This window comes from Microcebus murinus, chromosome 13 (assembly GCF_040939455.1).
Source record: "Microcebus murinus isolate Inina chromosome 13, M.murinus_Inina_mat1.0, whole genome shotgun sequence".
Classification (NCBI taxonomy): domain Eukaryota; kingdom Metazoa; phylum Chordata; class Mammalia; order Primates; family Cheirogaleidae; genus Microcebus; species Microcebus murinus.
In genome coordinates, this window is record NC_134116.1 from 72557959 (window position 1) to 72572429 (window position 14471).

Here is a 14471-nt window from a genome sequence, read left to right on the forward strand (position 1 = left end):
TAATAATGTTTCACTACTCTGTATTTAATTTAATGCAGTATAATTCTAATATAAAAATATTTTGGATAGCATTAGTCATAAGATTTGTTCTATGGAATATTATGTTTCTTCTAGTATTAATTTTTCTGAAGAGCCAACTGTAATTTTCTCACTGGATAGTTTTCTTTATTAGATTGTGTTTCTTTACTAAGAATTAAAAAACTGAGATGGAATTAATTTCACAGGCCTTGTAATTCATCCCTGTCTTCAAACAGCTTTACCTGGACTATCCTAGATAATTAAGCATTTCTCTTTGCAACATGAGGAAAGAAATACTACTACCTCTTTTAATACTTTTCTTCCCAGTGCTTATAGAAAATGTTTCTTTAATCTTTGATTTCATTTACTCTTTTTTAGGAAAAAGACCTCAGCTAATTACAATGCTATTTAATCATTATGATTCTTTATATCTTTTCATAAATATTTCACAGCCTTTAAACTTTCTCCAGCCATCATGAATCCCATGATCTTTCTCTGTTGTTTTAAAATCTTTTGCTGTTCTTTCAACTTTAAATGTTTTCTCATAGCTTTATATTACTTTTTAAAGTTGTGAGGCTTAACTAGATTCAGTACTCCCAACAAGGCCTTTGTTACATTGCCTTTAGTGGAGTAAGAATATGATTTCTATTTGTATTATTTAGTTCTGTTTACATTTGAATAAGTATTACCTTTATCTTGTTTAATATGTGTGTGTTTGTATAGATTCATTATAACTAAATCTGATGTAGTAGGAATATGCTAACTCATGTTTTGTGTGTAAATGTATATATATTTATATTTACATACATACATCTTCATCTGTGTTTTCAGTATTTCACAGTAATACTTGTGATATTTGGACTTGTGCTTTCAAGTATTTTATTATGTAAATTAGCACAGTTTGATATACAAAAGGATTTAATTTGGGGACAGATATATTGTGTGTCCCTTTCCCTCTGTCTTCATAAACTTCACTTAGGAGTAATAGTACTATATAAATCTACAATTTTTTTTTTTTTTTTTTTTTTTTTTTGAGACAGAGTCTCACTTTGTTGCCCAGGCTAGAGTGAGTGCCGTGGCGTCAGCCTGGCTCACAGCAACCTCAATCTCCGGGGCTCAGTGATCCTACTGCCTCAGCCTCCCGAGTAGCTGGGACTACAGGCATGCACCACCATGCCCGGCTAATTTTTTCTATATATATTTTTAGTTGGTCAATTAATTTATTTCTATTTTTGGTAGAGACGGGGTCTCGCTCAGGCTGGTTTTGAACTCCTGATCTTGAGCAATCCGCCCGCCTCGGCCTCCCAAAGTGCTAGGATTACAGGCGTGAGCCACCACGCCCGGCTTACAATTTTCTGAATAACTTACTTAACCAAATTTATTGTGAGGAAGTAACTTTGAGGAGAAACAGATTATGAGGAAGCATGTTCCTATTAAGTCTAAAATAAATTTCTAGATTTATTTTAGATTCAACTTCATCTCCTAGTACTTCTGAGCACTAAAAATCATGGAGAGATCATTAATCATTACCAATTAATGTTTTTCACCTTCCTCACCACCAATTAATTTTTTAAAATTATAGCTCCTAATGGAGGCAGGGAAACTAACATTCTAACTTTCAGCCTTTTTTAAGGTAGAAAAATAGTTAATAGTTACCCCAAGCATTGTGGCTAATTTAAATTAAATTTTGTTAACAGTAATAGAATGGAGGAATGAAAATGTAGTGAAAGATACCAAAATCACTATTTTACATCTTTTCTTGGTGTTAAAAAGCTATAAAATGTGAAATTTACCAATTTTTCATAAAAAAATGTTTCATTTTTTTCTATTGAGATTTTTTTTTTTTTAAAGAGATAGTATCTCACTATGTTCCCCAGGCTGGACTTGAACTGGTCTCAAGTGATCTTCCTGCCTTAACCTCCTGAGTAGCTGGTACTACAGGTGCCAGAGCACTGGCCTGGCTAGATATCATCTAAATGGAATACACCCCACACACACTGCTACACCGCATTCTAACCTGATCTTCGTCACAAAGAATAAAGTGGGCATTAGTCATCATATTTAACTAAGACGGAATACGTCTTTGTTAACTAGAATACAGGATCTAATTGGGTTCGGTAAGATTAAGTTATAATTAGGGTTGTTTTTGATAGGTTTAGTGTAAAAATTACTTTTCCTTTTTGATAAATTTGTAGTTTTCTATGTGTCATAATCCTGTTAGTAAAAATTCTTATGTAGTAATTAAGTTGAACTTTTGATATTGCTTTTTAATTATGTAATCTTTATTTTCAATATTCACCTTTCTAAAAGAAAATGCTTGCTTTTTTATATTTTTCTGTTTTAAAATAAGATTATTTACAAAAGATTGGGCTGCATTTTTTTGTTGGAGTGATAAGTTTGATTTACGTATTTGAAGTTTGCTTATCTCTTTTCTAATTAATATAGATTCTGGAAAATTCCAATTTTACATATAGATAAGTTTTGAAAGTTTATGATTTCAGAGATTATGAAATGTTTGTTTTGACTATACTTGAATTTTTAACTGCAGAAATGTCTGATTTTCTGAGAGTTGTTTTCTAAGTATTTATAAAGAAAATTGATGGTATTCTCTTTAGAAAATGTTGAGGAAATGTAGTTGCTATATTTTTTAGTGCCTTGACCGGATAGATTTTCCAATGTTTGTTAAAGTTTAATGTAGTATTCTGACATGAATGTAATAACTAATAAGGGCTAAAGTTGTGTTGTTGTTGCTTTTTGGTTTTTATACATCTGCAGCCCACATTGAATAACACTTTAGTCTATAATCATAACAAAGTATTAGATTAGTTTTGTTACAGTGCCCATGTAGAATAAGTAATTTGGAGGCAACAGAAAGAGTATGTTGAGTTAGTGGTTTTTAGAGTTAAGTTTTAGGGGTTACAATTTATAAATAAATTTTTTTTTAAAATTAAAACTGTTAGCTGTATCTTTGTAAATTTACTGGAAGGAGATATTATTAAGGATTAATGAGTATCCTATTTGGTGATGGTTTCCTTTCTCTTTACAAGTTAAATAAGATGGCATACCAATTTTTATTTTATTTTTTAAATTAAGGTACCATTAAAATGATTTGTTTCCCTGTATGTATACCAGATTTTCTCCTTACACTGTCCTTAGGATGGTAAGAGGTAGTATTAAGTTTGTTGAAATAGATCCCGAAAAAGGAGAGATTAGTGGTTGTCTTGTGTGCCTTCTTACTCCTTTTTCACTTCGCAAAGCAGTGTTTAGTTTGATTGGATTTAGTTGATTCAAATTGCCAAATGTTTTAAACCGCAGAAATTTGTATGGTTTATAAATTTTGCATGGTTTATAAATTTCAGAGCAAACCTTGAATAATTTATAATTACGATTATCTGCAACTAAGTTCAGAAAACTTCTAAAAGAATGGTTACAATTTATACTCAATACCTTAGACTACACTGAATGGCATAATTTTTGTAATAGAATATAAATGTGTATAAGCAGTAATTTTGACTATCTCTTGTGGAAATTCTTTATACATTGTCACTGTCAAATTATGCATAGGAACAAGAGGAAGGAGTAGCACAAATAACTCTTAGAAAAGAAAACTTTAACAGTAAATAGAGAGTTTTTCTCAATTCTAGAAGTTGGCTGTATGTGTTGTATCATTTTAACTGACTTTTTTATACATTTAATAGAAGTTTATTTTAGTCATTCATATTAGAAATAATCTTTTTCTTCCTTTTCCTCCTGATAAAGTTTGCTCTGTGAGAGATAACTGTGACATATTCCAGGTGTGATAATTACAATAATTACATATTATAAAATACTTCCCAGTAAAGAATCTGTTAATTTCAGTAAACTGTCTTAGATTCCAATAGGAAAAAAATAGATTATTTTATGTAGCATGGACACAGCCATAGTCCCCTAATCTTAGAACAAGAGACAGTCACATTAGCAAGCCTTATTATACCTGCTTTGGTGAGTGACTCAAGACTTCATATGGGAGTATTGGTCCAGTTGTTAATATTTCCATTGTTTTTAAAAAAAATCGAACTACTTTTTCTAAATTAATGGGAAGATCTTAAGATTTTGAGAGGAGCTCTTGGGCTGTTTGCCTCTCAAGTTTGTTAGTAACTAAGAAAAAAAAGAATGATCTGTTCGTTCATGGTTAAAATTGTGTTTAAGTTAGTAGAGTCCATTGAAATATACTTTATTATTTGGATTATTTTCTTTTGCAGTTTTAACTGTGTTTTCAGATAGATAGTACATGTAAAGTTAATGTTTTACCTTTAAGGTTCTTCTACAGCTAGTAATTATTACAATAATTATACAACTTTCTTACTGTCTCTTCAATTATAATTCTGAACTCTTCTGTTTTTGTAGTATAGCAAAATAGAAAAAAAATTACTTGGGAAGGGATTGTGAGCTCTTCCTTTTCTGTTACTCTTTTTTCTTTTTTCCCCCTGTTTTTCTTAATCTTAGAAATCATGTTTCTTTTTCTTTCATAGTCTTTTCCTGTGTACATGTTTTTTCTCTTTCTTGAATCCATTTTCTGCTCAGCTATCTTCTTGTAACTTCATAACATTTTAATGAAGATGATGAGATGGTAAGTGACTGGCAACACTAGAGATTATCTCTTTCTCTTTCCTATGTTCTACTGAACTCTTTGTTCCTTATTTAACCAAATTAAGCTTATAAATCACAGCTCTAGTTTCCTGGCTCCTGTGGGTTAGGTAGAGTTTGGATATGAAAATGGTTGGAAAGATTTATAAAAATCTATTGTGTTAATCCTTGGTGGAGAATCTCATAAACCTGGCATAGACCTTGCATATATGGGTTTGAGAAAAAAAATTTTACAATAACTTAATATTATGATGATGGACTTTAGTTGAAAAAGGAGGGATTAGTGATTATTTTGTATGTCAAAGTAGTAGCTTGAAATTCACTAATATGTGGGGATTAAAGGTTGCCCTTAAAGAACTGAATGATTTTGAAGGAAATCTGGTAGTTATTTATTATTTTGAGTTTAACTTTTACAGGTGGTTCTTTATGTACTACATTGTTGCTACAACAAACTAGGAATTTTGTAGCAGCGAGCCTTAATAATCATTTAAATAATTGCTATTTATTTAATGTCTGTCAGTGCTAGGCCCCAGGCTAAATGTGATTGTTACAGTCTCTAAATTTTTGTACAAATCTAAAAGGGTTTTATAAAAAGGAAACAAAAATTCAGGTTAAACAACTTATTTAACATAATTTCTCTAGTAAGAGATGGAACTGGGATTCAAATCTAGGTTAGACATGCTTTATCCACTGTATCCTATATTATCTTTAAACCACATAGTCATCTTTCTTTTTTAATTTAGTTTTTTTTCAAAGTAGGAAAGAAATTCTGGTGAAGAGTTGCTTACATTGATTACATCATTATGATACCTTTAATTCATGGGGTTAGAAGATAGTATCAGTGAAGTTGAGTGAAGAAATCTACGTGGCCATTTAGAATTCTATTTTTAAAAGTCAGGATTGAAAGAGAAGTTTATACCATTTAATGTTTAAATGTTTCCTACAGATTATACATAATTTTTTTTTTTTTTTGAGACAGAGTCTAGCTTTGTTGCCCAGGCTAGAGTGAGTGCCGTGGCATCAGCCTGGCTCACAGCAACCTCAAACTCCTGGGCCCAAGTGATCCTCCTGCCTCAGCCTCCCGAGTAGCTGGGACGACAGGCATGCACCACCATGCATGCCCGGCTAATTTTTTATATATATATTAGTTGGCCAATTAATTTCTTTCTATTTATAGTAGAGTGTCTCCCTCTTGCTCAGGCTGGTTTTGAACTCCTGACCTTGAGCGACCTTGAGCCTCAGCCTCCCAGAGTGCTAGGATTACAGGCATGAACTACCGCGCCTGGCCTATTTTTCCTAATCTTAAAGTGGTCCAACAAAAAGTTTATGATCATTTTTCAGAATGCTTCTTCCAAAGAACAGTGATCCTGAGTGTAACTTTAAAAAAAAAAAGTGCTTCAATCTCTTTTCAGTTGAACTTCCTTATCTTTATTCAGCAATAAAGAATAGCTGGTGCTGATGCTTATGTTTACATAATTATCCCTTATTTGAAAAATAATATGGTGAACATTTGCCTCTTCCAGCTAAGTAATCTCAGATTAACTTTCCTTTCGTTATTTTCTTGTCCTACTTTGAATACTTTCCAAATGTCCATAGGATGATTTTATTGGAAAGAACACATTATTAGAGTCAGGAAGTGTGATTTCCACCTGCATTTGTATCTGTCCTGTCGTCTCTGTTACCTGTTTATGGAGGGTGCACCCTCTTCTGGTCTAAGGTGAATGTCTTTATCTGTACTCTACTGTATCATTTCTTTCCTTTTCAGGAAATTTTATATATTGTCAATATTTCTTTTCTCTGTAATGTCAACTTTGCCTTCATTCCTGAGTCCATCTGATCAGCATTTACGCTGATCAAGTCTCCCATCCCTAAAAGTTCCTTTTTCTTTTTTTTTGAGACAGAGTCTCACTCTTTGCCTGGGGTAGAGTGCGGTGGCGTCAGCCTAGCTCACAGCAACCTCAAATTCCTGGGCTCAAGCTATCCTTCTGCCTCAGCCTCCTGAGTAGCTGGGACTACAGGCATGCGCCACCATGCCCGGCTAAGTTTTTCTATATATTTTTAATTGGCCAATTAATTTCTTTCTATTTATAGTAGAGACAGGGTCTCACTCTTGCTCAGGCTGGTTTTGAACTCCTGGCCTTGAGCAATCCTGCCTCGGCCTCCCAGAGTGCTAGGATTACAGACGTGAGCCACCGTGCCCAGCCAAAAGTTCCTTTTTGTTGACACAACTCATTTACAACCACACTTCTCTGAAGAGCTGTCTACACCCATTTTCTTTTCTTCCTTATCTCTCACTGATAGTATTTGGCTCACTCCAATTTTAGGTTCCGTCCCTATCCTTCTTCTAAAATTGATTTTTGAGTTCTCCAGAATGTTCCTCTGTATTATTGAGCATTATTCTCTGCTCATCTCATTTGACTACTCAAAAGCAAACTTTTGATTTACTTAAAATACTTTCCTTGACCTCCTTGACATCATGGTTTTGTTCATATCTCTGTGGCTACTTGTCTATCTCCTTTGCTGCCACCTTCTCTTGAGTTCCTTAAGTCATCTAAAAAATCTTACATTGTTACTCTTAGCTTTTCCCATGTGATCTCATCATTTCTCACATGAACATAGAAGTCTCCCCACTTTTATCTTTGCCACCCTATAATTTTATCCATGGGCAACTAGAGTAGTTTATAATTTAAAATATTTAAAAAGAATACATAGATATTATCACTCCCTGCTTAAACTCCACATAATCGGGTCTTTGGCTTTTTCTCTGACCCTGTTTTAATTTACTAAGGTCAATCTGTACTGGTCTTTTTGTCTGTTCTTCAGACATGCTAAGCTTGTCCTTTAAGCACTGCTTTCTCTTCCTATTGAGTGCTTTTCTCCTACTTTTCCTATCCTAGTGTTTTCTAAACATTCAGGTCACACCTGAAATGTTGACACCACAGAGAGGCCTTCTCTGACTATCCAATCTAAAGTAGCCCTACCCGATCACTGTATTACATTGTCCTGTTTTCTTCATAGTACTTATAGTTCTAAAGTTAGTCATTACTGATTTGTTGGCAATATTCCCAAACTATTCTTAGAATATAAGATCCATGAGAATGTGTTTATTTTGTTCATAGCAGTATACACAAAATCTAAGCCAGTGCCTGTAGTGCTGTAGGAGATAATTAAATATTGGTTGAATGGTTTTATATACCCACTGGTTCTATTATCAGTATTGAACTCTAAATGTATTTTCTTCTTAAACCTCTCTGAACTCCAGTCTATGTATTTAATTGCCTACCTGACATTTCCACTTTTAAGCCTGAAAGTGTCCTCCAGTTGAACCTGTGATCTCTCTAAATCTGGGTCTTTAGGATTTCCTGACACTATGAATGGATCTACCTTCCATCAATTTCTATAAGCCAGAAATTTGGGAGTCTTCCTTGATGCTTCCTTTCTTCCTCATATTAAATCTATAAAATGGGTTCTATGGATTTTGCCACCTGAATATCTCTTGGATCCGTTTCTCCATTTTCGACTGCTGTCATTCAATGGATTTTTCACAAAGCATATCCATATAACTAATACGCAGATCAAGAAATAGAACATTGCTAGCACCTTAGAAGCCCCATATGCCCTCTCTCCGTCAGAGTGATCTTCTTAAAGTGAAAATATATTCATGCTTAGTATCTTTCAGTTGCTTCCCTCTGCTCTTAGGATAAAAACCAAAAACCAAAATGTGATATTTAAGACTCTAGATGATGTCATCCTGCCTTCATATTCAGTCTCATGTTTTATTACTCTTCTCACTTTCTTTATCTCAGCCCCTGCTGGCCATCTCTCCATTCCTGGAATGTGCTGTGCTGTTCTCTCTTCCTGAAAAATTCTGAGTACGCACACCCCCTTCTGTACTTATCCTTCAAAGTTGAGCTCTTCAAGGATGCCTTTTTGAACATAGCAAGCTTGGTGAGGTCCAAAATACATCTTATATGCTCTCATGTACTTTTTCTTTATTCATTTGTATATGAATATTTCCCTCTTATTTTTAAGCTCCATCAGTCAGGGTTTATACCTGTTTTGCTCACCATTGCATGGTCATCAGCTAGCTAGTGGCTGGGAAAATGTGGTCAGTATTCATACAATAAGTGAATATGGTAGTTCCAGCTTGTTATGGGCTGAATTATGCCTCTCCCATTTATATGCTGAAGTCCTAACCTGTAGAACCTACATTATGACTGTATTTGGAGATAGGGCCTTAAAAGAGGTAATGAAGATAAAATGAAGTCATTTGGGTGGACCCTAATCCAATATAAGTGGTGTCTTTCTAAGAGGAGATTAGAGCACAGACACAGAAAAGGATGACCATGTGAAGATACTGGAGGAAGATGGCCATCTACAAGCCAAGGACTTTAGAAGAAACCAACCCTGCTAACACCTTGATCTTGGACTTCTAGAAGTGTGAGAAAATAAATTTGTTGTTTAAACCACCCAATCTGTGATACTTTGTTATGGCAGCCTTAGCAAACTAATACGGACTTTGGTGCCAGAGAGTAGGGTATTGCTGTAATAAATACCTAAAAATGTGGAAGTGGCTTTAGAACTAGGGAATAGGTATACATATATGTTAGAAAAAACCTAGATTGCCTTGAAATGACTATCGGTAGAAATATGGATGTTGAAGGTGATTCTGATGAAGGCTTAGAAGGAAAGAGATTTAGAGAAGGTCTCTGTCCTCTTAGAGGTACACATATATCATCAAATGTTGGTAGAAATATGAATGTTACAGGTGTTTGTGATGAGATCTTGAAATAAGGAATAGTTCTTGGAAAGTGGAGAAAAGGTGATTCTTTTTATAACGTGGCCAAGAACTTAGCCAAATTGTGTTCTAGTGTTTTGTGGAAAACAGATGAACCTGGATATTTAGCGTAGATTTCTAAGCAAAACATTAAAGGTGTGGCCTGGTTCTCCTTGCTTCTTGTAAAATGCAAGAGGAGAGAGATAAATTGAGAAAGGAATTGTTAAGTCAAAAGGAACCAGAACTTGAAGATTTGTAAAATTCTCAGTCTGTCTGTCTATTGCAAAAAATGAGCACATCCAGGAGAGAATATCAAGGTTATTGCCAGACAACCATTTGCTAAAAAGATGAGGGGTTTATGACTTGTGGATCCAGTCAGCTGTCTCAGCAGAAACCATTTCTGCAGAAACTAGCAGAAATCAGAAATAGAGATGGGGTTATATCAGTGGAAATGTTCCTGGCTGGGACTGAAGGGGACAGAGAAGGGACAAAATTAAGGAAGTCTTTTAGATTTCCAGGGATTCTACAAAATGGTCAGGAGAGCTATCTGGTTGTGAACATGTGTCATCCTTCAAGAAAAGGGAAGACCTGAAGGCAATTCAGAAGTCAACAGGGCTGCCACTACTACCGTAGTACCAGAGGTCCTAGGCCTGAGGGTTCAGGGTAGGCTGCTGCTTAGGGGAGTGGGCTACCACACTGATGGGCTCACAAGGCAGGGCTGCCACCCATTAGCCTGGAAGATGGAGCATGGAACAGCCAAAGAGGATTATTCTTGAGCCTTAACATCTAATGAGATTTGCCTTGCTAGGTTCAGATCTGCCTGGACCCATCACCCCTTTCTTCATTCTGATGTCTCCCTTTTGGAATGGGAATGTTTATCCTATGCCTGTCCTACTGTGTATTTTGGAAGCAGATAACTTGTCTGGTTTCACAGGTATGAAACTGAAGAATTTTGCCTCAGGTTGAATCATACCTTGAGTCTACTTATACTTGATTTAAATGATATTTATATGAGATTTTGATGCTACACTAAGCTAAGACTTTTGGGGCTGTTGGGATGGAGTGAATGTATTTTGCATGTGAGAAAGACATGAATTTTGGGGGACCAGAGGACAGAGTGTTATGGGTTTAATTGTGTCTTCCCGCCCCCAATTCATATGTTGAAGTGCTAACTCCCAGTACCTAGAATGTGACTGAATTTAGAGGTAGAGCCTGTAAAGAGCTGATTAAGATAAAATGAAGTCATGTGTGGGCTCTCATCCAATATGAGTGGTGTCCTTTTAAGAAGAGATTAGTACACTACACAAAGGGAAGACCATGTGAAGACACTGGAGAAAGATGGCCACCTGCAAGCCAAGGAGAGATGCCTTAGGAGAGACCAACCCTGTTGACAACTTGATCTTGGAGTTCTAGCCTCCAGAAGTGAGAGAAAATAATTTCTGTTGTTTCAGCCGCCTAGTATGTGCTACTTTGTCATGGGAGCCCTAGGAAATTAATACACAGCTCTTAAACTAGTTAGTTGAGGGGCACTTGGGAGAAATTCTCGTCTTCTGCAAGTCGTTTATATGTAAAATGAGGGCATTTGACTTATTCAATGGTTCTCCTTAATTTGTGTTCAAATCCAGCTGCTATTTTCCAAAAGTTTCTAGAAATTTTACATATCTCCTAAAGTCCATCAATGGACTCCAGGTTCAGAATTCTTGGACAAAATTATTTCTAAGGATGGTTTTACCTTTGTCTTGTAGCTTAACGATCTATAATTTGACTATTTCAAGTGGATAATTGGTTAGGTGGAATTAATGATAGAATTAACTTGTATATCCTTTATGTAGCTTAAAAATTTAGCTTTTGGTCGAGTGTGGTGGCTCATGCCTGTAATCCTAGCACTCTGGGAGGCCGAGACGGGAGGATCGCTCAAGGTCAGGAGTTCAAAACCAGCCTGAGCAACAGCGAAACCCCGTCTCTTCTAAAAATAGAAAGAAATTAATTGGCCAACTAAAAATATATAGAAAAAATTAGCTGGACATGGTGGCGTATGCCTGTAGTCCCAGCTACTTGGGAGGCTGAGGCAGGAGGATTGCTTGAGCCCAGGAGTTTGAGGTTGCTGTGAGCTAGGCTGACGCCACAGCACTCTAGCCTGGGCAACAGAGTAAGACTCTGTCTCAAAAAAAAAAGAAAGAAAGAAAATTAGCTTTTGTCCAGGTACAGTGGCTTATACCTGTAATCCCAGCACTTTGGGAGGCTGGGGAGGGAGAATTGCTTGAGGCCAGGAGTTGAAGACCAACCTGGGCAACATAGTGACCCCCACCTCTACAAAAAAATTTTAAAAATTTTCCAGGCATGGTGGCATATACCTGTAGTCCCAGCTATTTGGCTGAGGCAGGAGGAGTGCTTGAGCCTAGGAGTTCGAGGCTGCAGTGAGCTATGATCGTGCAACTGCACTCCAGCTTGGGCAACAGAGCAAGACCCTATCTCTTAAAAAAATTGTTTTAGGTTTTAAATTTTAAGAAATTGCTTATTATCTAGACTTGCACTGAACATTTATTGCACTGTTCTATTTGCTAGTGGTGGAAATATAAGAGTAAATAAGGTAAGCCTCCTACTCTTGAATATGTAGCTTGCTGAAGGGAAGATGGTGGGAACCTCATGGCTCTTGTATAGAACATGAACTAGTCTTGCTTTGTGGAACTTAGGTTTTTGAATGTTAGGATTGTGTCTTTGTTTTTATATCCTTAGGGTCTTGGTCAGTGTTAAGCATCTGTTAAACACTTGGTACATGTTTGATGCTTGGATGAATATCCCAAGTAATTATTTCTGTTGCCAACTTTAAGATGCAACAGTGATACAGATGTTATTCCACTTTAATTAAGTCTTGTTTCACAAATGTTTTGAGACAGATTAGTGTAATATAATGATTTTAATGACTTCCAGTATTCAAAGCTTTCTGAAAATGGAATGTGTTTCATTAAGAAGTATATAGTGATTGCTCGATACTGGTAGTGTTCACAAAGCAATTAAGTTCCATGGTTTCAGACTGATCATTGCAGGTATCTGGGGGATTGTAAAGGACACAGGGAGACAGAAACCTCCAATTTAGTACAACAGAGTTTGAAATTGCAGAATTTGCAGTTTCAATTGCAACTTGAGGAAGTCACTTAATTTTCTGAAACTTTTCCTCATAATTAAATGAGGATAATACCTTCTTAATTGTAACATAGTGTTATTGATGGAGTGAGATGAATATATTAATTTCAGGCTGAATTAGCTCTGATTTTAGCCTTGAAATTCTGTGATTTTGTTTGCTGTTTGATGATTTTACTTACCTCTTTGCTTTTGATATGCAGTAGGGATGGGCAGAGAAGGAAACAAACCAGTTGATTTTTATAGTAGTTAGAAATGCTGAGAGGTCTAGAAGGATAAAGTTCTTTGGTTGTTAAATTTATCAAAGATATACATATTCCTTATTAGCATAGATAGGAGTTAATCTGCAAATAGCTCAAAACACTTTGTGATGATGATGATACATGTGCCTTTTTATCATGAATACTGGCAAACTTTTCTTATCTATGTTGTATGGACTGTTGGTATGATGTGATCAAATTGATATTTTTATTGACAAATTTGGTAGAATTAGTTTCATAGAGCAGTGTATTGGCTACCCCTGTGAACCCATTTCTTTAAAAGAAAAAAAAAAGGAATTTTGTTTTAATCTCAAGCTTATTGAAAGTAGTAAGCCTTTTTTCCCATCTGTTGTTTTTCCTGGAGACATTTTCCCCCTTTTCTACACATAACATTCTGTGTAACGTTCATGTGACAGTGTGATATCAGCTTATTGGTAGTTATGTGAAACTGTTAGGTAATTTTAGCTTGGGCTCATGTGAAATGACTCATTCAAGATGGAAGCATCAGGGGAAGGATAATTTGGTATTTAACTGTGGGCCTCCTTATCTAGTGTTTGACTATCAGTGTTGGGGAAAAAGACCTCTGGAGTATTCATACCTTGCACTTCAGCTTTGTAGATTATTTGCCTCCCCTGTACTGTGATTTGCTGAAATATCTATATTAAATTATGGTCTCAAGGTATTATGGGCAGTCTGAGAGTCTAGAGGCCTTTAGTTATAAAGGAGTCTAGCCAGTGAACATAATTCTTATTACTAGACTGCCACAAGGAAGAAGTTAACTTACTTTGTATATCAGGGTACAAAAACTTTAAAGATGTGCCTAAATAAATTATAAAGATTTAGGCCAGTCAAAAACTAATAGCAGTTTCAGGTAGAGGTGCATGCATAATGTTAAATCAGTATAGATTCCATTTACTGCATTCTGTTGATCACTGAAATAAAAACTGCGAGATTAAAAAAAAAAAGTGGAAGCATCAGTTTGAGTGGATGTTGGTTTTCCATTTTTATAGTAATCAGGAAAGTGACAGAATTGTCATAAGATTTAGTAGATGGGAAGAAGGCACATGTTGGAGGGTAAGATATACTGTTACCACGTTTGTTTATTTTTAAGGATAATAGTATTCTAAATTTTTAATAACGTCATACCCTTTATTGACTCAGTCATTAGATTATGTTTTACGCTTAAACCAAAGTAGAAAATATTACATTTAGAAAAATTTACTTATATAAAAATGATATGGCCAGGCATAGTGGCTCACGCTTGTAAACCCAGCACTTTGGGAGGCTGAGGTGAGAGGATCTCTTGAGGCCAGGAGTGCAAGACCAACCTGGACAACATAATGAGACTCTGTTGCTACAAAAAAATTGAAAAGTTAGCCAGGTGTGGTGGCACGTACCTATAGTCCAGCTACTTGCGAGGCTGAGACAGGAAGATCACTTGAGCCTGGGAGTTTAAGGCTGCAGTGAGGTATGTTTGAACCATTGCACTTCAATCTGAGTGATAGGGTGAGACTTTGTCTCAAAAGGAAAAAAATAATAAAAATGATTTTTTTTTTTGAGACAGAGTCTCGCTTTGTTGCCCAGGCTAGAGTGAGTGCTGTGGCGTCAGCCTAGCTCACAGCAACCTCAAACTCCTAGGCTCAAGCGAT

General features: G+C 35.7%; 1 protein-coding gene across 5 annotated transcripts in view; it reads left to right on the forward strand.

Moving 5' to 3' along the window:
• N4BP2L2 (NEDD4 binding protein 2 like 2) overlaps positions 1–14471 on the forward strand; it is a 75519-nt gene that overhangs the window by 20525 nt on the left and 40523 nt on the right. The window contains exon 7 of one of the 5 annotated variants that reach the window (XM_076009512.1): positions 8451–14365. The exons of the other annotated variants lie outside the window; for them this stretch is intronic. Coding sequence (XP_075865627.1) covers positions 8451–8736 — 286 coding nt within the window. The 3' untranslated portion in view covers positions 8737–14365. Of the gene's footprint in view, positions 1–8450; positions 14366–14471 lie in introns of those variants that run through there. 5 annotated transcript variants of the gene reach the window in all.